Source organism: Gambusia affinis, linkage group LG08, assembly GCF_019740435.1.
Source record: "Gambusia affinis linkage group LG08, SWU_Gaff_1.0, whole genome shotgun sequence".
Classification (NCBI taxonomy): Eukaryota; Metazoa; Chordata; class Actinopteri; order Cyprinodontiformes; family Poeciliidae; genus Gambusia; species Gambusia affinis.
In genome coordinates, this window is record NC_057875.1 from 29260899 (window position 1) to 29288687 (window position 27789).

Consider the following 27789-nt stretch of genomic DNA (forward strand, 5'->3'; position numbering starts at 1 on the left):
TACACATTAAACTATAGATATTTGTTTTTTTCTGCAGGGCACTATTGGCATTTAAGAACTGCACTGAAATAGTTCTTAAATTTCTTTCAGCATTTAAGAACTGTAAAAAAAAGTTTTTTTTGAAAAACACTTTTTTTAAGAAAAGTCTTTAAATTAACATAATTAAATCATGCAAAAGATTTTCACACGATTAAATAGCTTTCTTTCAGCATGAAGCATGTTTGTTGAGCCAACAAAATTTTTATGAGTTGGATAAACTTAATAAGTATTGTGAAGGTATCACTGTAACATCGGGTTGGTTTCTCCAGCGTGCTGTAATGGCGCAAGGGTTTAGCACACTGCACGTTTGGAGGCCTTAGTCCTCGATGCAGATGTTGCTGGTTCGACTCCTGGTCCTGGCAACCTTTGCAGCATGTCCTCACCCTGTCTGCCTACTGTCTCAAAAAAATACGAGCCACTAGTGTTTCAAAAACTCTTTGGAGAAAAAAAAAAGTTGGTTTCAACTAAATTGCCATTAGTCAAGTAAATTATTTGGTCCAAAGCATTGCAAATTATTTGGGCTGGCTCTTTTAAATTACATTGGGTCCAACTATAGTAAATGAGTTGAATCAACCTTAATAAATTATATTGAGCCAACACATTTGCTTTAAATTGGAATAACCATAATATATTAAGTTCAGCCAAAACTTAATAGAATAACCGTAATAAAATAAGTTGAGCCAACTGATTTTATTTAAATTAGAATAACCATAATATATTTAGTTGAGCCAACACAATTGCTTTGCATTGGAATAACCTTAATAAACTAACTTGACTTAACACATTTGCTTTAAATAGGAGTAACAAAATTACATGTTACTGAAATAAAGCAAAGTAATCAGGTGAAAATCCTTTCCATGATTTTTTTATGTTCATCCAAAGAGTTATTTTTTTCAGTGTAACTGTAAACGTTCAGAACTGACCTAGTAGGTCGGTCTGTCAGTCACACCTCTAACTGTAGAGCAGATGAGGACAGAGACTGATTTTTAAACCTTTGATGACGAAGATAAGATTAGGAGATAAGATGGGCTTCACATGTAAGTATCGGCCAATCATGATTCCCCAAAATAAAGGAAATCGGCCCCCAGATATCAACTGGTTGATAAATCATTTGGCCAATAAATGTATCCTAGAGGACATGTATATAATGTAAATAGCACTGCTAGAGATGCAATAGATTTATAGCAGGTGTGTGAATGGTCTAATGATCGGACTGCTGATTGTAGCCTGTCCACACTGTTAGCAGAACTAGAGGGCCCCAAAACCAAATTTTGCTTAAGGCCCTATGGAGGCTTGGGTCAGCCCTGCTCCTCAGTCTCGTCTGACAGACATAACATTGTACAGTTTTTTGATAAGCAGGTTTGACGAATTTTTCTTGCATGGTTATAAACCATCAGACCTTCTCCAAACTGGCACCTCTCTATAAGGCTCCACCAAGGTCAGATAATGCTAGCTGTTGTAACAGCTGCTGTAATCTCCTTAATGCACCATAAACATGTGGGTTAAATCCTAATCTGCATTTAAATCCCATGAACCATCCAGATGTTTTTGATGAGACCATAAAATGATCCAAAGAGTCCCAAAACCCTGAATTTCCTTTTTCATCCAAAATAACAGTCAGAAAGATAAAGAGCAGTTCCACAACTAAATCTGAATAATTATAAAAAAATGCAGCTTTGGGATTTCAAGTAGCCTTGGTTCAAAAATATTGGTTCAAAAATAAGTAAGTCTTAAATTAATTTCAAAAAGACTTTGCTCACCACTATAAGCAAAAATATCTTTTGTCAATTTGTCAATATTGCACAAAGAACCATGTGTGATTTTATATTTTGCTTCCAAAGTTTTAGATTAAAAAACCTCTGGAGCAGAGGCTTCTAAATTTCTGCTTTCAGAGATTAAGAAATCCAATTTCTGATTACAGTTTGGTTTTGATGTAATTACAGCTTTCCAAAAGTGTCCAGCATAAAAGTGATTGGTATTTTGGAACTTTGCCAACTCCGGAAAAAAAACCCAGCTGTTTGAAAATGATCAAAACTACTATTGGTGTTTAGGTGCAGAAATGAAATACATGAAATTTGAATTGAATGCAGTTATTATCTAGATACAAATGAGATATTGTTTTTCTTTGAGTGTTTGATTGAATTCGTTACTCAAAGAATCAGATTAAACATTTCATTGTCTGGTTGTGCTGCTATTTTGTTGCGTTCTCTCTCAGACTATTTTAACGAACACAAAACTGTTGTCTTTAAATTACTACATGAGACAAGATGTCTTTAGCTAAAGTGAAATAAATAACTAAAGACTAATAAAGTCTCCAGAATCAAGGTTTTATTAAAGAAGAACGTCATAGTGTTTTAACATCATTATGATCACATTTATATGTAAAACTAATTTTGATTTTATGGCTGTAGAAGTAAGGATTCCACACAGATAGGCACCAGACACTACTTCTTTTTTAGATGCTTTCATGGTTTAATTGTAAATAAAACATTACTTATCTTTTATTGCACAACTGTGGTATTTGTTTAGAGCTATATCAGAGTTATAACAAGAGCAGAATTGCCAGTGAAACTTACTTCATTCCTCTCTTTGGAAAGCAGGATGAAGCCATTGTTGTCGACTAGGTAGCAACTCAGGTCCTGATAAAATATGAGCAAAACTAATTCTTGTAGTTATTTGTTGTTAAAATCAAAGGGAATAGCTTTTGTGAAGAGCATCATATAAAAGGTAAAGTCATGTACTTACATCATTTTCACAGCTCAGAGGACACACCCCCTCAACATTTGAGCACTGAAAGCCAAAAAAAGAAGGTCACTTTAACTTGATGAGAGAAGTAAAAATAATAATAATAAAACCTCTTTACTTACATCTGTGTCGCTGGGCTAGAAGAAACACACACAAAGAAAAGTGAAGAAGACAAAAAGCTACAGATTTAAATCAGTTCAACATTATCATGCTCCACACACCAGTCATTCCTATATTTATGACTTGGGAGGGAATAATTTGAGGGAATGGGAAAACAAAAGTATTTTCTGATGCATCAAGATGGACGATTCTGACTTTATTTACAAAAGACAAAAGTTGATTATCTTCATGTTTTGAGAATATGGGCATTTTGATGTTGAATATAACATGAAAAAACAGAGTCACTTGGCCAGGATCCATCCCAGGTGCAGAATGAGTGACAATGAACTTAAATTATTTGATATTATTAAAAGTTTCAGTTTGGAGGTTGATGAAAAACAACACTGCAAGCCAGAAGCCAGTCAAGCTAATGATTCCAAACATTTCTTGTTACTAAAAATAGGCATTCCACTGAAACCTGATCCTGAACCTTCACTTGATGAACACAACAGGCAAAACACATCTAACAGGGATCTATTTTGATACTTATGTCACATATCCAAATTGTCATACATATGATCAGCATCTGTCTGTTCCAGACAGGAACAGTGAAGAAGAATCATGCGTGTCCAGTAGAGGGATTTAGTTTAGTGAGAGATGAAGCAGGTTTGCGGTGGCTGGTCCCTCCCACCTCTAATCAACAGAGCAAATCACTGATTCCCTTCTTTTCACTTTATCTTTATCTCGTCTTCATGTTTGCATACGTTTGGTTATGGTTAGTTTAGGAATGTCTTCATTAATAATAATAAAAATGATTATGATTGTATCTTCTATTTCATATTATCTTAAGGGACCAAGATCAAATATAACTTAACATCTTGTTCCATGATTATCTTCCATTTTCCATTTCTGTTACCGAAACAATGTTGACCAGTGAACAGCAAAACACTAAGCAGATAAATGAACAAAAATGAGAGAAAAAGACCCTCGTAAGAGTCTTTTGGGGTCTGTGGACTAGCTGCTGTTGCTCACCAGACATTTAGACTTTGAGTTTCAGTTCAGTTGAGGACAGATATTTAATACAGTATGTATACTTAGCTACCAAAACAACAACTTGCTTTTGTTGTTGTTGTTGTTGTTTTTTACTGAATGTAAGTATCAGAAATTAAAAAGGGATTTTTGGAAATGTTAATAGCAACATTGTTGAAAAGAGTCTTTGTTATGTCACTATAAGCACAGATATGTTTAGTTGTACATTGTGCAACAAGCAGTCTGTAAGATGTTTTTATGTTTACAGGATAGCAATCTCAATTTTTACTTTTTCTCAGAGATTGAGGATGATACACCAAGAAACATAACAAAATAAGGAAGGTTCAATGGTAGTGTGAGGTATCTATTAGGAGCGCACCGATTGCAGTTTTCTGGCCAATTACTGGTTTAAAGATTTTTAAAAGCCTGACCTGCCGAGAGAAATGTTGTTAAATATAGCAAGAAAGTCATTGAGTTGATAACAGTGGGAACGTTTGGACATGACCTGGGAGGTCAGTCTGTCAGTCAAACCTCTCTCACAGTAGAGCAGAAGAGAACAGTTGATTTGTAGACCTTTGCTGAGTTACATAAGATCAGACGATAAGATCAGCTACACATGGTAGTATCAGCCAATCATCAATCCCCCAGAATTAAGGAAATCAAGGCTGATTTATCCGCAGGCCGATTTATCGATGCACCCCTAATAAATATGAACTTGGGCAAAAGAGGACATTTAAAAATGAAAAGAGACGATTAACAGTCAGCATCATTCAGTTTATCAACTGAATCCCACAAAGTGCTCATGAGTGCTTTCGTCTTGCATTCACCTGCTTGGCAATGGCCCAGAACCTTTTCTCCAGCCAATCCAAGGACATCTGTACCCCGATAGCTAAAAATAGGAGACACAAACACACACAGTGTAAGAACAGCTGCAGGGCAAGATGGAATCTGCAGAGGTAACACTTTTTTTGTTTGCTGAAGAAGGACTAAGGGCAGAAAATCGCCCAAGCCTTACCTTTATCTGTACAGAGGATGGAGCTGTTAGCGCTTTTGCTTACAGTGGCATCTTTCTGCTTAGAAATGAACATATTCTACCTGTGCATGAATTGGTAAGACACATGCACAGGTAGGAGCTTTCTCCCCCTGCCCAAAAACATGCAGGTTATGTTTACTGGCCTCTGAGTTGCCATAAGTGTGAGTGTGTCTAGGTTGCCCGGTGTTGGACCTGCGACCTGTCCAATGTGGACTCTCCTTTTCTCATAGGAATAGAAAAAGGATGGATGAATTTATGGAAATAGGAATTTAACCTTTGCTTAAATGCCTTAAAGTTTTACTGCCATGTGTTCTGTTTCCCTCCATGATAAATATAGAAGTTGTCAGACAAAAGTCCTATATCTTCACTTTAGGTAGTGGTGGGACTCTATTAAAATTGCAGGGTCTGTAAATAATTAATTAATCATAATTAATCACGTTCTAATCAAACTATTTATTATCGAAATAAGCAACATTTCAAATTCAAAGTTCCTTTTTGTTGCTAAATTATTGAATAGACACATCAGTTCAACAGAAAAGATATTTAATGTTTTTAATCTTTTATTTAGGTTATTTAAGCATCAGAATGGTGCAAAGTGTTGCTATACCCATTAGCGTTCAAGTGTTTCAGGAACTCCTGATCATTCATAGAACACTTTAGAAATGTGAACTGTGGGTGTTAGCATTAGCATTGGGGACAGTTGTGCTGCTGCTACAAAGATAGCATTGAGATGCTATTTCAGTCTTGAAAAGCTTTGCTGCAAGGCTAACTACTTTTAGCAAACCTTGAACACAGCTCTCACTGGGAGAAGCAACTTCATCGTCAACTCTGTTATTTCTAAACGTTGATTGTGCATCAGATTTATGGGCATACCAAAGGTCAGAACCTTTATATGTAAAAAATTATTTTAATTTACTGCGTAAAAAATTTCATTGTGTTAAAATCTATGCAATTCATTAATCAAAAGTAACCACGGTTTGTCCTGGACCTAATTTCAAGTAATTTAGTTTTTGTGTAAGAATCCAATCTACTGGTCATGTTTTGTGTCGCTGTCTGGTTCCCATTAATAAACTCATATTGAAGATAGAAGGTTTAAGTTCAACAGAGATAACCATATTTATTTCTTATACAACATAAATTATGAGTCAAACTCCAAGTGAAAACTTTTAGGTCATCTGTAAAGAATGACCTTTAGGTCATTAAATGTTCAAAGAAATTATTATGATATTGATGCTGATGATCACTCATCTGTATTATGAAGAAATATTTAATGATGAAAAACATTAGATTAGGAACTATTTTGGAAAACTAGTTGGAGTTAAAATAGCACAAAAGCATTCCAAAACTTAGTTCTAAGCCTAATCTAAAAGCAGCACTTCTTATGAAGCCCAGGCTTCAGGAACAATAAGAAGCAAAACATAGTATTTGTTGGGAAATACTGTGTAGAACTTTGTGTGTGTGTGTTTGTGTGTGCAAGAACTCACACACACAGCAGCAAGGCTGTGTGGCTTGTCTAGTCTTTGTTTGCTCTCTTCCTCTCTCTCTCTCCTCTGCTCAGTAAGTTGGCAGATTGTACGCTGGACGGAGAGCTCTGCCTGACCTAGGTAGCTGAGTAAGCCAGAGATGGCCACGAAGAGGACGCAATAATCACGGGTGGATGAACTGGACTCAATTTCAAATCCAGATATATATTCCTACTTTACAAAGAAGAGTAAGTTCCCGTAGCTTTTATATTTTTTCCCTTTCAGGGTTTTTCTAGCTCATTCAGAGTCAAGATTTTTTTCAAGCCAAAACCCTTTTCCATATAGCAGGTAACTTAGTGAAAAATTCAGATGAAGAACAGGAATGATTTATCTTTGCTGCCTCTCTCTGGAGGATAGAAAGCCTAGCACAGGGTGAGTTGCTTGACAGTTTTGTGCAGATTATGTATTTGCAATAACCTAGGTTGAGTCGTTCTTCTGGATATTGTAAAATTTCAATGCTGCAATAAACCACACATAATATGATATTCATAATAGCTTACAATCTCTTTCTTATTATCTTTATCTAGTTTGAAAAATGTTGAACAAATAACTATATCTTAGTTTTCTAAACTTCTCTACAGTACAGACATTTTGCAGACGTATGACAAATGTTAGTAATTGTGTTTGCTAAATAAAAACAGCAAAAGTCGGTTTGTCGATGTGAGTGAGGAAAGATGTAGAAGGTTTTGCAGAGATTTTACTTTCACCACAGCCACTGCCTGACAAGTAAGGTTATACTGCACTGAAAAAAATACCTCTTTGGATGAACATAACAAAATATGGAAAGGATTTTCACCTGATTACTTTGCTTTATTTCAGCACCATGTAATTCTGCTATTCCTATTCAAAGCAAATGTGTTAGGTCAACTTAATTTATTAAGGTTATTCCAATGTAAATCAATTGTGTTGGCTCAACTTATGTTAATATGGTTACTCTATGGTTGATTCTAAATCAAACGTGTTGGCTCAACTTAATATATTTATGGTTAATCTAATTTAAATAAAATTAGTTGGCTCAACTTATGTTATTATAGTTATTCTATGGTTGATTCTAAATCAAGGAATTGGCTGAACTTAATATATTTTGGTTATTCTAATTTAAATAAAATCAAATGGCTCAATATAATTTATTAAGGTTGATTCAACTCATCTACTATAGTTGGACCCAATGTAATTTAAAAGAGCCAGCCCAACTAATTTGCAATGCTTTGGACCAAGTAATTTACCTGACTAAGATTAATGGCAATTTAGTTGAAACCAACATTTTTTTTTTCTCTGTACAGTTTTTGCAGCACTAGTAGCTCATATATTTTTGAGACAATAGGCAGACAGGGTGAGGACATGCTGCAAAGATTGCCAGGACTGGGAGTCGAACCAGCAACGTCTGTGTCAAACTAAGGCCTCCAAACATGCAGTGTGCTAAACCCCTGCACCACTACGGCATGCTGGAGAAACCAACTTATGTTACAGCGATACCTTCACTATACTTATTAAGTTAATCCAACTCATGAAAATTAAGTTAGCTCAACAAACATGCTTCATGCTGAAAGAAAGCTATTTAATCAAGTGGAAATCCTTTCCGTGATTTTATTACGTTAATTCAAAGACTTTTCTTAAAAAAAGCCTTTTTTTAGAAAAAGAAATTTTTTTACCGTTCTTAAATGCTGAAAGAAGGAACTGCACTGTTATAGTGCAGTTCTTAAATGCTGAAAGAAATTTAAGAACTGTAACAGTGCAGTTCTTAAAAGCCAATAGTTCCCTGCAGAGAAAAACAAATATCTATAGTTTAATGTGTAACTAAAACCACTTTGAAGTCTTCCCAGGTGCAAAACAGTTATGTCTCATAATCTCTTGTGATCCCCTGATCTTGCTAGACCCTCTTCGGAGGGAAATGAATCGGACTAAATTGAATCACGTTAAAAAAAAAATTGTTGCGCATATCTTGTGTGATATCCCAAGATTTCCCATGATCTGGCGTGAACTTGGATGATATCCTGTGATCTCACTCGGCTTCAGCACAAGATCAGACTGACTATAATGAATCATGTTATCTCAACATGATTAAATTTCATAAACATGAAGTTGTTGATTTTCTTATTTATCCAACATGATTGTATCACATTTTTATTTGAAACATGAAATTATTTAGTTAGAAGTACACGATATTCTTTTGTTAATGTGATAACCCTCTAAGTAAAAAGTGGAGGAAGTTGGAGAAATTGCACTGCATTTTAATTCCACAGAGAGGGTCCAACTCTGAAGAGTAAAACTTCCAATCATAAAGACAGACTGCTGGTTTTCATGAAACAAAATCCTACTTTTGCCTCCTGCTAAATGTTCCTGCCCCCTTTATTTGTAAAGGTTCTCCCTTTATGAATAAAGGGAGGATCCAAAACTCCAACAGTGTGAGCTTGAGGTAAGACAGCTGTGTCATCTAAATCTGTGTTATGACAACATTGTGGCAGCAGCTAGATATATTTTCTATTCTTTTAGAAGCCTTCAAATATGCAGGTGTTGTGGTATAAAATAAAACGTCTTTGGGAAAAGAAATAACAAATCCGAAGGGCCACAAGTGACTAATGGCTTTCAAAGGTGTACCGCTAGTGTACATTTCAAGAATATTTAAAGAAGTAGATCATTTAGAACTAATTTAGCCATTTAGCTTATAGTAGAAAATGTTATATATGTTCCAACAAGTGTCAAATGGAAATGTAAACATGCCAGATTTACAGGAAGTGGTAATATGACTACCACTAGTCATATTGGTAATAATGATCATTATTTCCAACATCATGGAAATAATGATGTTGAATAAAATTAATTAGATTGCATGAAAATAAGAATTTATTTGAGGGACAAGGCCAGTTGATTGACCACCATCTGAACAGGCTCCTGGTGCCTCAGTCTTACTCCACACCCCTCAACTGTTGTGTTAGCTGTCTAAACTAGCTGCTGGTGCCACAGCTGTTTCACTGGCCCTCTAGTCATCATTCCTCTTCAGCAACAGCACAAACTTTTACTGGAACATTTGCAGTCCTAAGCCTGCAAAAACATGTTTTTTTTTACTGGAACGTTTGCAAGGCTGGTCTGGTTGGAGAAAAACGCTGGTCAACCGATCAATGCTTACTTTGCTACACCTATCAGGTTAGCTCCAGCTCCTTCGGGTCATCACTCAAACTAAACACGCTAAGGTCCGTTCATTTCTCCCTCCATTAGCTCCTTCATTTTCTCCTCCATAATTTCTATATCTCTTCCCAGTCTTGTCTTCTTCCAGAAGTTACTGTTTCCATGCAACAGGATAAACAGGACAAAGACCTGCATCATTTGCATGTTCTTTGTTAAAGAAACTTTTTTTTCTGTCAGCTGAGCATCTAACTTATGTGGACCTGAAGTTAAATTCATATTTGTCCATCATATTGTCAAACAGCAAGGCATGATTGAGAGAAAGTCCGATGCTCAACAAATCCGTTCTCTACATCGCCTTTCATTGCAACATTTAGACCCATCTGCTTGGCCATGTAGCAAGACAAGTGAAATTAAGCTTTCCAGGCAACTGAAGATTGTACGAAGTTTGAAAGTTAGTAGCTAACGAGTGTGTAGAAATTTGAGGACCTCAGTGCAATATGCTGTCAGTTACTGATTTAGCTCTGTAATTTTTTCTGCCCTACTGCCTGAGGGGTGAGTTGTTTCCAGTTACTTCAAAATGTTTGTAATACATCAAGAGTTAACTATGAATTATTTAGTAGTGAGAAAAACTCTCTACTGTAGTTAATGCACTAATGATATCCTGTCATGGTGCAACTCAGCAATTCCTTAAACCCCTGAGAGCGACTCATCCTGCCACAAATATTTTGAAAAGTATCCTGCATCCCAGATTTTATAAACCTGTCTATGGAAGTGGTTGACTCATCTGAATGTTATACTTTGCAAACATGTCTTTTTATGTTTTCCCCATCAAAAACTCAATTCTATTTCACTTTCATAACCCCATTGTACTTTAACATTTTGTTTAATTATTTCTTCAGGTTGAACCTAGATGTCAGGGTTACCCAGCTCCAAGCAAGACCAGCCAAATGTAAACCAGTGCTTACGGCAAAGTTAATGCTGAAGAGATGAGGCATGGACAGAGTCACCATGGGAGTTTGGGTGAGTTTCTATAAACCCACCCTTCAGACTGTAGGAATGCAGTTACTCCTTCTGTTGTTGTGCAACTCCAAACTAAGAACAAGTTTGTAAAAATTTTAATCTCTCTGTTCACAGGAGTGTTTCTAAGAATGTTATTCTATTATGTTCATGTCTTGTAGTCTATGAGGCTTCTACTGGAGTGGTGCTGGTTCTGCTGGGGCTTCTGGGCTCAGTCAGTGGCTGCCCTACTATCTGCACCTGCTACCACAACACAACTGACTGCTCTGCTGTGGGGCTTGTCTCTCTGATGCCCATCCAAAAGCAGCTAGGCTTGGATTCACTGGTGCTCCATCTTTCTAGGAACAACCTGTCCTCCTTGGGTAGCAGCGACATGCTGAACCTCAGCAACGTGGAGCTCCTTGATCTGTCTCACAATTATTTTCACAGCTTGCAGCCTAGAGCTTTCATTGGCCTGAGCAGCCTTCAGTGGTTAAATCTCTCTTCTAACTACCTTGGTGTTATTGTAACAGCCTCTGACCTCCCTAACAGCAAAGTGACTGGCCAAGGACTGAATGGAAGTGTTGGTTTAAGCAAGGAGGTCTTCCAGGGATTGTGGCAGCTGCAGGGGCTTGATCTGTCCTCTAATAGCCTTCTTTTGCTGCCAAAGGGCCTCCTGGATGGTCTTCAGAGACTCAACTGGTTGTCCCTGGCTCGCAATCGGCTTAAGACCCTGGACAGAGTTACATTTGAGCCCCTAGTTAACCTCCAGCAGCTCCAGTTGGCTGGAAATCATTGGGAATGTGACTGCAACTTGAGGGATTTCAAGAACTGGATGGAGTGGTTAATTTACAGAGGTAAGCTGGTCAGCATGTCCAAAATAGGCAATAAGAGTAGTTTGAGACAACATTTTCATGTTGTTATTCACCTGTCCCTTTGTCTTACAGATGGGCAGGTAGATGTGATGCAGTGCAATTTCCCCAGGAACCTGAAGGGCAGGGACATCCGTAGCATTCCAGCAGAGATGTTCACTTATTGTGCAAGTCCAACCAAGGATGTTGCATTGAATCAGTCCACTAAGCCTCCCTGCCCGCCAGGGCGGCTCAGCAGCATGGATGAGTGTGTTCGGCAGCGACAAAGGCCAATCAGCGTACGCAGAGCACATGGCACACAAATAGTGGCGGGAGTGGTGTGTGGCACAGTGTGCATCATGATGGTTGCTGCAGCAACTTACGGCTGTGTCTATGCCTCACTCATGGCTCGGTACCAGAGAAAGATGAAGAGCCGCGGACAGCCTCTGATAGCCAAGTCTGGAACGGAGACTGACCTGGATGACATCCCAGCTTTATCTACTGATACACCCAAAGACAGCTGTGACTTTGTGTATGGATATCGAATCAGCAGCTTCTGACATGCTAAGATCCTTTTGCTTTGGCAGCTTTGCTCTTCAGTTCTCAAACAGTGTTTGCACAGAGAAACTCTGCAATTCTGCCACTGTGCTAAAACTCTTTGGGCATGCAGTGACTATACAATTAAAAAGTTAGACTAGGTGAAGGTCAAAAACTGTAGCACATTTGGAATGCATTGGTGTTCTTCATATGAAACATATAGATGTGCTGATTGGCACATCTGGACATTCTAGTTTTGTTATTTGTGTTTTCCTTTCTCTATCAGAGCATCTGACTACAAGCTTAAGATGCACAACAATACAAATTAAATTAGTTTTCCACCAGTTGTGTCTGTTTAATATTTGACAACTGGTAGAATTATGTCAATTTAGTATTTTTCTATCATATCTTTTCAGCACAGACAATAATATATGAGTGAACACAGCTTCAAGCTTTACTGTAACAACTCCATCTAAATAATTACAGGCCTTTGCTGTCACCTAGAGGAGAAGCTCTGAACTACAAACCCCTTCTGTCAAGATATGACATTTATGGCAACTCTCCTTTTAAATACCAACTGCTGCATAAACATGTGAGGACGTCACATAACCAATCCTTAGTAATCAAGGATTTCTCTGGAAGTTTTTCTCTTTTGAGGAATGAAATTGCTTGAAACATTACCTTAAACTCAGTTGCACTCTTCATCAAGCTAAGAATAGCAATTCATTTTCTCACAGCAGTATTTTTTTTTTTCAAAATAACTTCACAAAGTTCAGTTTTTGGCCAGATTACATCACAATGACAGCATCTCTGTGATTCCCAATTGAATCCCTTAAAAATGTGTAAGTTGTGAATCATCTGAGGTAGGTTTTATTTATAAACCTGGAGCATTATGCTGTCCTGATTTCTTATGGGTAATCTCTATCTCAAAGACCCCTGCTGTGTTGACAGGTGGGTCAGAATTTTTACAAATATCCTTTTCTTAAATTACAGTAGGGATATTTCTGATAATTTTCAAAATTACTATTATTAGCGTTTTCATTACCAAAATGTAACATTTCTTTAGGTTATTCTATTTTTTTTAAGTGAACTTATGATAGAAAAGGAATTCACACCAGACATATGTGGATAAAAGTCAGTGGTAAACCTTTCCTCTCACAGCTGTGTCATGTCTACTTGGATGACATTCAAAATGTAAAACCGCCATCATCAAAACAGGAACACACACAAAGGTCTCAGTGATTCAACACTGAAGCTGGTGACTCAGTGAACATGTTCATTTTATGTGTTAGATTCAATGCTGTGAATCTAACACATGCTGAATATTAACTTTTTGATAATATTCAGCATGAATCAATTCACTTTAATCAATTAGAAAAATTGCTTACAATTAATTTGACAGGTTGGGCGTAAGACTGACTTGACACTGTCTTAAACATAACAAGAAGATGAAGGCGCCTTCATAAATGTTTATGACTGTTGTCATGACGTATCATTGCAAATTGACACATTTAATTTATTTAATGAATGAATTTAATGCAATTATGCATGAAGTGTCATTATTTAGCAAATGACACGTTGTGACAATAGTCATAAACATTCATGAAGACTCCTTCATGTTCATAACAGATGTTATGTCATGTTTCTGACAGTGTCATGTCACTCTTATGCACACCTCATCAAACAAAGTCTTATCAAAAAATTCTACAATGAGAGCTGAACCAAATTTCAGTTTCATTGGATTAACTGTAAAATAATATTTGGTGTGATGTTCAGATGACTGAGCAAATCATGAAGTAGTGGTTTAAGACTATGCATGCTTAAGCAACCAGATTGAAACAGCTTTTTTCCTTGTTTTATTTAGTTTTCAGCTGAATTATACAGAATGCTAGATTTGGAAGGACTTATTTTTTTATACCATTAAAATGTGGCAAGTTAACACTAGTGATCCTCTGTGGTGACTGATCTGTGAAGGACTGAATTGATCCTTCTCAAGCTGCTCCAGAGAGAGGCTATATTGTAACCCACCATTAACAAGATCAGTTAAATCCCAGCAGCTAATATTCTGTAGCTGCAGGCGACATTCTGAATTATGTATGAATTTGTTCTTTTTATGTAAACAAAAATATGTCAGGAGCATCAATAGATTTGAGTTAAATTTGACATTTTTTAAAAATAAGAATTTTTTTTCAAGAGTGATTTAGGCAATAATAAATAAATAGATAAAGAAATTTGGCAAAGAAAATTGACTTAGGACTTTTATTAGGAAGGTGGCCATATGGTTTTTGGAAATGATTGAGGTCCACTTCAGATAAGTGGACCTGAATCCCTTAAAAATGATTAAGGGATTCAGTTTAAAAACTTCTAGAAAAATCAGAAAGTAATTGTTTCTGATTTTTGATAAAGCATGAATCCATGTTAACCTCAAATGTTGCTTTTTATTTCCTTTATTGTGATCCATATTGTTAGTAGAAAATGCATTTGACACGACGTTCTCCGGAAAGTGGATCAGAACTACAGAAGTGACACTGACCTCCAGCCATGGCCATTCTTTCTCCAGATGACACAGTGACAGCTGTTGTTGCTATAACATACTTCACTCCTGTTAGGAAAACAATAATTTTCAATAAATTCAGATATTTACTGACTGGTTATTTGCAAAGAATAAAAACCAAATATGTTTGGTTAAGAGATATGAGTGAAGACCTTTGTCATTTACAGCATAGTACAAAAATCTCCCAGGAGTGTTTTCCACCGCCAGGCGGTACCAGAGGGGGAAATGGTCAATGGTGAACAGGTTGTCTTTGTCTGATGGAGTCAGGAATTTTCTGTAAGGGATAAATTTAATTTCAGATCAAATTTTACATTGTTTGCTTTGAACAAAATAAAAAAGTGAGTTTGTTCAATATCACTTTCAACATCACTCAGATTTTATGAGATTTGTTCAGATAAAAGTGCATCAGAATGAAACACATGTATTTTTAATTTGTTTATTAAATTAAAAGTACATATTAAAAAACAATCTTTAACTTGGCACTAAACATACTTCCTATTCTAAGAAATTAAATGTCATGTTTTCAGAAGCTTTTAGAGGAAAATCGTCATAGTTAACTGAAATAAAAGTTCAGTTTATGCACTGAAAAGATTAACTTTATTACATTAACAAAAGAATATCATGTACTTTCAAGACAATAATTTCATGTTTCAAACAAAAACGTGATACAGTCATGTTGGATAAACAAGAAATTCAACAACTTAACGTTTATGAAATTTAATCATGTTGAGATAACATGATTCATTATAGTCAGACTGAACTTGTGCTTAAGACAACAAGTGAGATCATGGGATATCATGCGAGATCATGGCAAATCACGAGACATCACGCGAGACCCCGTGAGACAATCGTTTTTTGTCTTAACTTGAATAACATATACTCAAGTTGAGATAACGTGATTCAATTTAGTCAGATTGATTTCCCTCCGAAGAGGGTCTAGCGAGATTATGGGTTCACGGGAGATTATGGAAGATCACGCGACATAACTGTTTTGTGCCTGGGAAAACTTCAAAGCGGTTTTTGTTGCACATAAAACTATAGATGTTTGTTTTTCTCTGCTGGGCACTAGTGGCATTTAAGAACTGCACTGTAACACATGGCTGTAAAAACTACAGCATCAAAATATAGTAATATGGCTGGGTTTTGAAAATACAATTCTGTTCTACCTTTTGTAACTTAAAAAATTGTCTTTGAATTAACGTAATTAAATCATGAAAAGGATTTCAACTCGATTAAATAGTTTTCTTTCAGCATGAAGCATGTTTGTTGAGCCCACTTAATTTTCATGAGTTGGATCAACTTAATATGTAGAGTGAAGGTATCACTGTAACATAAGTTGGTTTCTCTGCAGGGGGTTAGTTTTGGAGGCCTTAGTACTCTACGTGGATGTTGCTGGTTCGACTCCCTGTCCTGGCGACCTTTGGCACATGTTCTTGCCCTCTTTCCTGTCTGCCTACTTTCTAAAAAAAATACGAGCCACTAGTACTGCAAAAGCTCTTCGGAGAAAAGAGTGGAAAAAAAAAAGGTTGGTAACCCTAACCCTAACTAAATTTGCATTAATTAAAGTAAATTATTTGGTCTAAAGCATTGCAAATTAGTTGGGCTGGCTTTTTTAAATTACATTGGGTCCAACTATAGTAAATGAGTTGAATCAACCTTAATAAATTAAGTTGAGCCAACACGTTTGATTTAGAATCAACCATAGAGTAACCATAAAAACATAAGTTGAGCCAACACAATTGCTTTACATTGGAATAACCTTAATGAATTAACTTGACCTAACACATTTGCTTTAATTAGGAGTAACAGAATTACATGGTGCTTAAATAAAGCAAAGTAATCAGGTGAAAATCCTTTCCATAATTTTTTTGTTCATCCAAAGAGTTATTTTTTTCAGTGTATACTGTGTTTCTCTTATTGAACTGAACTAGGGAAATAAACAAAGTTTTTGATAATATTCTAATTTAATGAGAGCCACCAGTATGATGTATCATCTACATGTTCTGTTATGTAAGTGAGATTTACTTTCTGCTACAGAGACAGACTATGACTTGAGTCGATGTTCTCATCCTTACTTTGCCACTCTGGTCTCCGTTCCTGCATATCTCATTAACCTCATCAGGCCCGAGCGAGTCCCAAGAAAAGCTGTCTCCACCCCCGGCTCCACCCTGCACACCATGTCAAAATACATTAGACAGGAATGACATACATTACAGTAATTTAAGAGAACTAACATTACTGTTACAGCAGCAGATTATAGTCCAGTTGTAAGCTCACAGTTTTAGTGATTCAGTTTTATTGGTCTCACCTGTCATTAAGCATCACTGAGTTCCAATAAGCCTCCAGTGGGGCTGTTAAAACGGCGTCAAACAATATCTGCTGGAGCAACAATTCATCACCTAAAACCAAAACACATGTGGAATCAAATACAAGCACGTCATTCTGCAAACTGAAAGCATTTACTCAAATAATGTTAAGATGTTTTTGTGAGAAGGTAAAACCTACACTCCAGGTCAGGCTCCTTCCCCTGTAGGTATCTGATGACCGCTTGATGCTGGGTGTATTTTCGGTGATCTGGGTCGATGTCTGTCTCACAGTAAGTCCTGTAGAAAAAACGATTTTGGCAATTGAATAAACAAAGCAAAGGACTGTTGATCCAGTTGGAAGCCTGATTTGTTGATACCTACAGCTCCCACTGGTGATCGAGAGGAATTATGGTTCTACACTCATTTTGGATGGCTATGCTCAATATCCCATCCCAGGTCTGAGCTCATGTAGCTCAGTTTCTGTTCATGCAGGCCTGATTTTCAGTTAAATGAGAACATTTTTGTTGAGATCCAGCTGTTTGCTATACCTTTGAAACCAGCTTTCACAATGGAGCCTTTCTGTAACACTCCCCAACGAGGCATGAAGTGAGCTGCAGGTACTATAGCACACATTTGCAGAACGCACAGCAGCCGGACAATCAACATCCAGTAAACAAAACGATATAGAGAAAAGAGCAAGGGCACTGACAACAATTCAGTGCACATTATAATAATTTTCTAAACTATGTTTACATTTTAACGTTAGGAAAGTAATTTGTTTAAATTGTTATTGTACATTGGAAAAAATGAACTCAGGGGGTTATCACATTAACAAAAGAATATCATATACTTTTAACTAAATAATTTCATGTTTCAAACAAAATGTGATACAATCGTGTTGGATAAACAAGAAATTCAACAACTTAACGTTTATGAAATTTAATCATGTTGAGATAACGTGATTCATTATAGTCAGACTGATCTTGTAGTGTGTATGTAGTTTCTATTGGCATTTAAGAACTGCACTGCAACAAATGGCTGTAAAAACTACAGCATGAAAATACAGTAAGACGACTGGGTTTTGAAAATACAATTCTGTTGTACCTTTTCTAATTGTTGAGAATTTTTTCTACCCTTTCACTCAGTCCTTTCTTAAAACACTTAATGTGATCTAACTTTAAAAAATGTCTTTGAATTAACATAATTAAATCATGCAAAGGATTTCCACACGATTAAATAGCTTTCTTTCAGCATGAAGCATGTTTGTTGAGCTAACTTAATTTTCATGAGTTGGATCAACTTAATAATTATTGTGAAGGTATCACTGTAACATAAGTTGGTTTCTCCAGCGTGCTGTGGTGGTGCAGGGGTTTAGCACACTGCACGTTTGGAGGCCTTAGTCCTCGATGCAGACGTTGCTGGTTCGACTCCCAGGTCCCGGCGACCTTTGCCACATGTCCTCACCCTGTCTGCATACTGTCTCAAAAAAATATGAGCCACTAGTGCTGCAAAAACTGTACGGAGAAGAAAAAAAAAAAAAACCCTGTTGGTTTCAACTAAATTTGCATAAATTATTTGGGCTGGCTCTTTTAAATTACATTGGGTCCAACTATAGTAAATTAGTTGAATCAACCTTAATAAATTAAATTGAGCAAACACATTTGCTTTAAATTGGAATAACCATAATATATTAAGTTGACCTAACACATTTGCTTTAAATAGGAGTAACAGAATTACATGGTGCTGAAATAAAGCAAAGTAATCAGGTGGAAATCCTTTCCATGATTTTTTTTTATTTTCATCCAAAGAGTTATTTTTTTCAGTGTAGCATCTAACTTAACTCCAAAAGTTCTTAAACAACTGTAATGCAAAATAATTTCCAACTTTAACATGCAAATTATGTATTGAATATAAGCAGCTAAAAGTGGTAATATTCATAAAAAACATTCAGCACTGACATGACAAGTGGGACAGAAAAACGTTTATTCCATATTTTTAGTAATTTTGTTTCAAATATATAAATGTAAATACCTAGGTTGTTGTACCATTGTTTTAAATTGTAATTTAACATCTGCATAATTTAGAGTTGTTTAGGGAGTAATTTTAATAGCTGTTTGTCGGTCACTGAAAAGAATTAGAAGGTCTATAAATTCTCTAGATTTACTCTAAATGTCAGTTCACATTTCAGACGTACCACTCAGAGGCGATGCTGAGGTCAGGGGAGGTCATGTCATGCAGACCTATATTGGAAAGTAAAAATACGTAAGTCAGTCAAATAAATCACAGGAGATGATATCAGTTGAAGATCATATTGTTATGTGTTTATGTTTCATTCGTTTTGCATTAATGACAGCATTCAAGAGAATTGTCAGATAATTCATCTAAGTTCAACATATTGTTTGATTTCTTCTAATGACAATACAAAATGTTGCTGGGGTGTAGAACATAACCGAAAATCCTACCTTCTTCCACTGATACATTTCCTGTAAACATCAGACTGCCATGACCCTTGGTCAGCACCAGGCCAAAGCTAATGGGTAAAACAGGGACAAAGGTAAACTTTATACCGAATAAACAACAGGTTCCACTGGTGTTATTGAAGAATACAAGCCACAAAAAGGACATTCAATTCAGGAGATTTTTTCCATTTGTATATATGGAAATCTTGAAACAAACAAAAGAAAATAAGAGCACTGAATCCACCATAAATATAAAACTTCTCTGCAGCATGACAAAAAGAAAAGATGAACTGTGTTATACCTGAAAGGTGTTTCAGCAATGTCTGTGTAGAAGTAGTTGTTGATGAGGTACATTGGTCTTTTCTGTTGGATAAAAATATATCTGATCATGCAATATTCAAAACAGAAATTGTAATTAAATTGCCCATAGCATGTACAGAACATGATGCATGTCAATAAACCAGAATAACATCAAAACATTATTTCAGAAATTCAATTCAAACTCACACTTATATAGATTCATTACACACAGTGATACTGTATATACAGTATGTCAAGCAGTTATGTTAGCTTTGAAAATTATGAAACCCCAAAATTCAGTTTCTCAGATTATTACAATATTGCATAAGATCAATATAAAAGCATATGAGTGAAGAAATAACACAAAGTTTTCACGCTTTCACTCAATATATTTCTGTTTTTCTTTTCTCCTGAATGGCAGCCCTAAGAATCTGAAGTTTGAAATCTATATATTTTATTTTAAGGTCATCTTATGGGGAGGGCTGCGCTCAAGGAAGTTGGCTGGTCAAAGTGTGGAAGTTGAGTGGTAGAAAAAGGCGAGGACAAGAAACAGGGATAAAAGCAACATTGTTAAAGCAGTCCTGACACAGAGACAGCTGGGGTGAATAAAAAAGGACTGTGAACTGCTGCTCAGTGGCAGACTGTCTTCTTTTCAGATAAAGAAAAATGACAAGCAATGATTAAAGCAGAAGCAACCCTGATGAAGAACTGATATGTACAGTGAACATACATTTCAGTGTTAAAAATCCTTTCTTTTGATCTTATTCAATATTTGATTTTATGATAAACTGAATTTTCAGTTAAGTCAACATTATTAGAATTACTGACATGACAGAAACTTGTTTATTAATCTTCCAGTATCTGAAGATTTCCCTGAGCACAGTCAGAATAATATCACTACTTCCTGCCTGTGAGAGGCCCAGTTGTTAACTCCAGATTTTAGCTCCTGTTTTTACAGCGAGAGCAGAGTTACAACAACAGTACCTGTAAAACAGTCTTTGTGGGTGAACAGGAATCACTTACAGTTACTAATATAACACATTTTAATTGACTACAGTCGTCCCTAAGCAGGATGGATTAAAAAACTTTTGTCGTACAGAACTTTCTCACCCCTTTATCCACAGAGGCTCTGATGTTAAGAGTCATGCTGCCTGTCTGTCCTTTCACCATAGGTGTCCTCAGCTATAAGAATAAAAACTAGATTAGACTAGATAGAACTGAACAATACCAAAGCACGACATCTGTATCCACATGAGCAATTACTAAGCAAATATCTGTCTGTCTTTCAGTCAGTGACTCAACAACATCATTGCATTTCACATATTATACAAACATGTAACACTTTAAAATTGCAATAATAGTACCAAAAGATTCTTCACATAACTAAATCAGGTCCATATACACAATCTGTCAGGTCTTTCCTGTTGAATACATTCAGATTTAAATTGCAGCCATTTTAGTCTTAATCTTGTGTTTCTTTACCTTCTCCTCTTTGTCCTCCCACTCCACCTCTGACAGATCCACACTGTTATAGTTTGGCTTTGGCTTCAGCTTCTTGCCATCTTTATACTGTAGGACAGAAGATCACTATTACTGTGTATCTGAGCTGGGGTCCTTGCTAAAATATTCAAAGGACTGGTCAGACTTCATTTACTCAGGACAAAAAATCAGAGTCAGTAACAGAATAAACTGTCTGACATGGGCAGAGGAACCTAATCTATGGCACCTGCTGATTTTGTAAAGATTTATTATAAAGAAGAATTGATATGAAAAAAGTGATAGACCGTTTGGTCTATCAGTAATATGTGTTTACATGTTACTCTACTTTTGTGCTTACTATACATGTGCATGTACTGTATATGTTATTGGGTTATGTTAATATGTGGCATATGAGTTCAGATCATTACTTTTCACTTCCTTCTTCTGTAGAATTTCTTCTACTTTTTTTGTTAAATTCTTTGTGCATACTTGAACTTTTTCCTTCTTAAACATTGTGTTACTGAAGAGTGGATTGTATATATTTTCCACCAAATTGATCTAGTGAATAATATGCAAACATACTTTTGTTTCCATTATCTATATATTAATATAATAATTTTACATCCCTCTAACATTTGGATAAATGCGCCTTGTCTTCTGACTGTATCGAGTGTTGGAGTTTGTTGTCATGAATGTGCTTTGTCAGAATAAAATAAGAAAGGAAGGCAGAAATGTTCTGCTTTTAGAAAAAATTAATAAAAGATTACGTCTGACCTGTTCTGGTCTTTGGCCACTAACTGAAGAGGATTTTAAGTTGACTTAAAATCTGTTCTGTTGCTAAGCAGTCAGTGACAGTGACTGCCACAGTTTCTTACATCTTTCTATTTCTGGATTTAGTTTGATGCTCAGCAGCACTGCTTTATCCATCACTATGTCAAAAAACAAAGTGTTCAGAAGCTGAACTTACCAGAGGTCGTAGGTCAGGATGAGCCAGGATGTAGCCATTGTTGTTGAGGAGGAAGGCATAGCCATGCGGTCCCAGCTAATAACACACAGAACACTCCTTTCAGCTTTATTCACAAGTGTGTGAATAAAAGTTTTGAAAAACTGGAGAAGTGAAGAACACTCGGCCTTACTATGTATCTTGGCGCCAGCTTCATCACCTCCATGAGGGGAACATCAGTGCCAACCACACCCAACAGGATACCATGTGACAACTGAAGACAGAAGCATCATGAAGGCAGAGTTTACATACAGCCTCTCTTAAACATCATATTTCAGTGATTCAGCTATTTCTTTCTCTGGTAATGTCAGTGTTTAAACATCTTCTGTTAATATATATGAATATTTTCAACTATAAAACCTATTAACTAGATCTAAGCTGTTTTTTTGTTTTGGATTTGTTTCTATTCTGGGTCAGACATTGGTATAAATTCTCAGACCTGCTTGAATGTGTCCTAAGCAATAAGTTGAACATCTTTTAACAATTTGTAATATTATCTTTCTTATTTAATTTATTCACTGACTGGTTTTAAACCTACTTTACATGATTTATATTGCGGGTAATGTTCACATATTGTTTTCTGTGTCTTTAAGGTTTTTTATGTTAAACATGAAAAGAAAAAAGCAATTTCTTTCAGCCATGTATGAATGATGATAAAGTTCACTTATCACTTTAAGTTCACTTGTTCAGAAAGTTGTTCCATTATAATTTACACAGAAATATGGATTAAATATTGTACCGCTGATCAAATAAATATGAATATGATTTACAGAGAATATCATCGGGCCAGGTGTGGAACTGACCGTTTCCTTCTTCTTGCTGAAAACTGGCATGGCCACCGAAGTCATCAGCAGCAGACTCTGAGCTTTGGTGTAGAAAAGCTAAAAGACAATAGAACATGGTTCCTTATTAATTCAGTTGAGTTTATATATGTGCATTTTCACAAGGCATTTACAAAAAAATTGAATTTCAGAGAGCAGAAAACTGATTGACCAGATAGCATCATGAAGCTGAATGTTTTTGTGTAAAATAAAGGACATTTTAAATACATTTTGACAATTCTGCCCATCCCAGCCAGTAGTGTGAAGAACATCAGATTATGTCCCTGTTTTCTGCATTCCCAGATAAGTGGAAAGTAAAGAAGTTATTTTCAGCAGAAGTATGTGCTGCGCAACATTGCCCTGACTGAAAGCTTGGAATTCAGATTGTGGGAACTTTACTAGCAGACAGTAGCTAATAACATAATAACCATGTTGATAAAAAAGAAAAATATTTCGCTTCTACCATAATGGAAGAAATTAACTGTGAGCACAAAGTTTGCAATAATATCAAATATTTGGCCAGAACTGAGAAAAAGAACTTGAAAAAATCAATATGACAGAAACGATAAAAATTCATCTCACCGGAAAAAGATTTTATTATTCCTTTATTTATTGATTTTTACCTCCTTTGTGTTGGGAAGCTGCCAGCAGGTTCATGGGAGAATGAGTCCAATAACAGTGTAAGGAAGTAGACAGATGGACATGAAGTCACAGACATGAGGAAGATGAAACTGAAGATGAGGAGTAATGTACAGCATGTTTGGGGAAAGGACACTGTGGATGGCTCAGCTTACCACTGTATCCATGTAGGCTTCTGTCCAGATGATGTCATGGTCGTGGTTGATAACCATTGGTCGACTGAGCACATGCAGATACTCCATGACATTCTCCTGAACATCAGCCAGAGTTGAGATGTGTGTGTAGAAACCTGACAAAACCACAGGATCATAGTCTCTATGATTGTGCCCATTCAAAGAGTGGTAAGATCTAAGAGCCACACACACATGCACACACCCACACACACTGGACTGACCCTTGTTGTTACAAGCAATCCACTTGGTTTTTTGAGCAAATGTCATCTCTCTACCAATCAGGTAAGTGAACACTCTGACCTAAACAGAGAATAATGTTAATGGAAAGCTGTGCTTTGTACAACATTCACAAATTATTATATGTTGTGCTGAAGATGTTTTCAACTTTGATGTAGAAAAAATCATGCTCACATAAAAAGTACAGTTCAGTATTGTGAGAGAAGCCAGATGAGAGGGTTTAGGGAAAACACTTCATCCATAAAAATCCAGGTCAGTGAGCTTTTCTAAATGCAAACAATGTTTTTGCTCTGCTGGACAAGTTGGAAACCATCAGTGTATCTTTTATTGTCACAAATGTAGAACTTTATAAACATATGATAAACATTTTTCTATTTTGCACATTGTTAACATGAAATTAGATGCATTTTATGTGATATTCACATGTGATATTCACAACACAAATTGTGAACAATTGCAAAGTAGAAAAGAAAATACATCATCTAACATAAAAAAAATATCTAAATCTGAAAATCTATTCATTGATGTTCTGAAAAGGTAAAACATGAGTTATTTCAGTCACCATGCTGAAACAGAGCACAGCATTAAAAAAACACCATTCAGAGGGGAAAGCCATCAAGGTCATTGCCAGACTACCAACACTCAGCAAGAGTATAGACAAGAGCAAATATAGACCTTGCCATGCCTGGCTCTTGAATTGACCTTTTACTGGAGGTTTCAGTGTGGGTTAGCTGGATGAACTTGGACAATAGTGAAACTGACTTTATGTACAGTACATACCAAAACAGATTTTGGAATAGATAAAGCAGACAACCATCAGGTTTATAGAATGGTCCTGACCTCAAAACTGGAAAGATGTTTTAGAAATGCAGTCAGCCTAGTTTGGCAGAAGCAGCAGAGGAAGTGAATGAAGTCATTCAGTCTGTGTTGGTCACGCTTCCAAATAATGAGCACAATTAAAGTCAGAGCAAGAGGAGTCCTTAAGATATTTTAGATGATGATCCAAAGATGTTGCTCAGCTTTGCAGTAGGGGCAGGGGTTGTTTACAGCATTTCAATGTTCATAAATTTAAGCTTCATAGTGTAGCTTCCATCATGATTGAGTTGGCTCAATGCATAGGTCATAGCTAAACATTAGCGATTGGGTAAAATCAAATTCAAACGTTTAAAACTTCAACAGAGTTCAGGCCTCCAGCATGCAATAGTTTCTCCATAGCCAAAGGTCCAGTAAAGAGTAGAACAAGGGACTGGTTTTTACCAGGCTAATAAATATCAGTCTCTAGGGAAAGATGGAAATCTTGATGCTAAAATCATATTGGTAAGAACATTATTGAATTCCTTCTTTGTTCCTTACCCTGCGCTCTGGCCAGTTAAATTCTTCAAAGACAGACTCATAGTCCTCCATGGCTCCATCTGTGATTAGCATGATGGCCTGGTTACACATGCTGCCCTGACCTTTCATCCTCACCTGTGGGCAAACATACAGATGGCAAAAAAGATGATGATCAGTAAAACTCCTCCCCAGATTCAAGGCATTCCTTTCTGAATGATTATTGAAAAACATGAAAAACAGCAAAACCGACTTCCAACCCATCATTCCAAAAGTAAACAAACCTCATTTAGGATCTTAAAGGACTCCTTCATGGCATTTTTTATTTTTGCTTCTCCTTTAACATGCAGCTCCTCCACCAGCAGCTTAAAGTGCTAAAAGAGAAATGGCAAACTCTGTTACACCACATGCAACACTTACAGAATTCTGGCCACATGGCAGAAAATGTGTTTCAGTTGTGATGGTAAAACACACATCACCACTGTTCTAACAAGGAAAGATATTTAGGGTCTTCTGTTTTATTCAGTCTGTAATTTAGAGATGAAGACATTTTGTATGATAATCTTTATATTACAGTATTACTCTGTTTGCACTGAACAGTACAGTGGGTCACTGCTATTCTGATGCTATTTTATAATCACAAAATCAATTCCACCACCAGTTGGTATCAAACTGGGTTAAAAGAAATGTCCAACGTGGTGATACAAGTGCAACAACAATTGTAATGCACTACAATGCTTTGAGCTTGTTGCAGTATAGGTCAGCTATATATAAACCACTTTTACAATAGAAATAGACAAAATAGCACACAGAACTGACCTGTACCATAATGCTATGTGGAAACGAGGCTAAGAGGCTACTAACCATAGTAACAGGCTTCCAGAAAAGGGAGTGAATGGGTTCTTTTCAGATATTCCAGTTTCCTCCTATAATCTATATATAGACATATTAGCTCAATTTGTCTCTCCAAGTGCCCAAATGACTGATGGTATCTGTAAGTATCGATGTTTGTCCCATGTGTCTCTGAGTTGCCCTTAGATGGACTGATGAGCTATCTAGGATGTACCCCACCTTTCACCTAATTAACACTGGGAATGCCCCATGCCCTGGAGGTCAGATAACATTCTAACCTAGATTTTGACCTGGTATCAGAACAGGCCATGAAACTGATCTTAGAAGTTGGATGTGTGCATGCGAGCTTGTGTGTGTTTGTTAAATGTCAGCTGAGATGCATGCTCAGCTCTTTAAGCTCTCTGAAGAAGATCTTAATTATCTTACCTCCCTATTGTCCAAGTCAGCCTGCACCAATGTTCCTCTGAAACATGGCTCCACATATCGAACATAGTCAGTGTACTACAGAGAGGCAGAAACAAGAAAAAGTACATTCAGAAAGCATGCGTGAGACTACTGAGGCTCCTGCTGAGGCTTTATAGCATATGTACTGCTTCTGATTCCCTCCCGTTATGATGTGCACATGTGAAAGTGCACATAAGGTCCCTTTGAATTGGCATCAGTTCATTGAAATTTACAGAATTCCGTTGTACCAGGACAGATCGTGTTTCTTTTTTGTAACAGTGCAGACTGATGTCTTTTATATTAAAGGAACAGTTGATTGTCTGGAAATTTCATTTTAATGCTCAATAGGGTCAAAAATAGCCACATTAACTTTTAGTGTCAAGCATTCGGTATTTTGAGGTGAGACAAATGTCTGGCTGTAATGTTGCGATTTTTAAATCACAATTGTGGTGTTTTTGTAACAATGGTGTACATATGAGGTAGGCTATACATGTGAGGGACTTGTGGTACTCTTATAATTTTTCAGTATGTCCAAAAACTACATTTTGCTGATATGGATTATTCAGTGATCAAATTATGTATGCAAACTGACAATATATGAACAGTATTTTGCTATAATCTCATGTCTTCCAAAACTTCTGCAATGAAAGTCTGATACATAATAGTGTAATGGTGGTACAAGCACAAAATTTAAGTATCAATCTGTCCAACCCCTTCTAACTAACACAGTATCTAGAATAGAGGCACAAATTCAAATTCAATTCGGTGTCAGCTCTGGAAAAGATTAAAATTGTTAGCTTTTTGCATAAGAAAGGCCAAACAAAGCACACTTCTTTGTCAGGTCGTCCATTTTAAATAACAGATTTAAGGTCTTTCTTCAGTAATGATTTCAACAGAGGTATTTTATAATAATCAGTAATACCAAACAGATCACCCTTCCTACAGTCAATAACTTGATCAATAGTAGGTGTTCTGACAAACTGCCAGTTAGCCACTCCCCTCTGCCAAACCCCTCTGCTGCATCTTTCTTCTCTGCTGGAGTGATGAGAACCAGGTGGATTCAATCTCCTACCAATCAGAGTGTAGGTACTTAAGGTGTGACAGACCTGTCACTCCTGTTTGAAGTGCCACAGCAAGAAGGCAAACAATCCTGTTAATATGTAAAGTGAAACTGTGCAAACGTTTCTAAAAAACTGTGAAGGACAGCCGGTAAGC

The 27789-nt window shown here is 36.4% G+C and overlaps 2 protein-coding genes across 2 annotated transcripts in view; one reads left to right on the plus strand and one right to left on the minus strand.

Annotated features, from left to right (window-relative positions):
• Positions 1-27789, minus strand: part of LOC122836049 (voltage-dependent calcium channel subunit alpha-2/delta-4-like) — a 67827-nt gene that overhangs the window by 24973 nt on the left and 15065 nt on the right. The window contains exons 9-31 of the mRNA XM_044125694.1: positions 26557-26631; positions 25563-25652; positions 25303-25416; positions 23934-24012; positions 23695-23828; positions 23524-23541; positions 22883-22960; positions 22213-22293; positions 22044-22118; positions 21080-21166; positions 20708-20779; positions 19599-19660; positions 19301-19368; positions 19033-19078; positions 17038-17135; positions 16841-16931; positions 16608-16700; positions 14685-14806; positions 14512-14580; positions 4740-4801; positions 2907-2921; positions 2785-2829; positions 2616-2678 (exon numbers count right to left, since the gene is read on the minus strand). Of these exons, the coding sequence (XP_043981629.1) occupies positions 2616-2678; positions 2785-2829; positions 2907-2921; positions 4740-4801; positions 14512-14580; positions 14685-14806; positions 16608-16700; positions 16841-16931; positions 17038-17135; positions 19033-19078; positions 19301-19368; positions 19599-19660; positions 20708-20779; positions 21080-21166; positions 22044-22118; positions 22213-22293; positions 22883-22960; positions 23524-23541; positions 23695-23828; positions 23934-24012; positions 25303-25416; positions 25563-25652; positions 26557-26631 (1737 nt within the window). The remainder of the gene's footprint in view (positions 1-2615; positions 2679-2784; positions 2830-2906; positions 2922-4739; positions 4802-14511; positions 14581-14684; positions 14807-16607; positions 16701-16840; positions 16932-17037; positions 17136-19032; positions 19079-19300; positions 19369-19598; positions 19661-20707; positions 20780-21079; positions 21167-22043; positions 22119-22212; positions 22294-22882; positions 22961-23523; positions 23542-23694; positions 23829-23933; positions 24013-25302; positions 25417-25562; positions 25653-26556; positions 26632-27789) is intronic.
• Positions 6580-12148, plus strand: LOC122836047 (leucine-rich repeat and transmembrane domain-containing protein 2-like). The gene is made up of 4 exons (XM_044125693.1): positions 6580-6656; positions 10494-10614; positions 10773-11447; positions 11538-12148. Exons 2-4 carry the CDS (start codon positions 10581-10583, stop codon positions 11999-12001), a joined length of 1173 nt encoding a protein of 390 aa, XP_043981628.1. The 5' UTR covers positions 6580-6656; positions 10494-10580; the 3' UTR covers positions 12002-12148.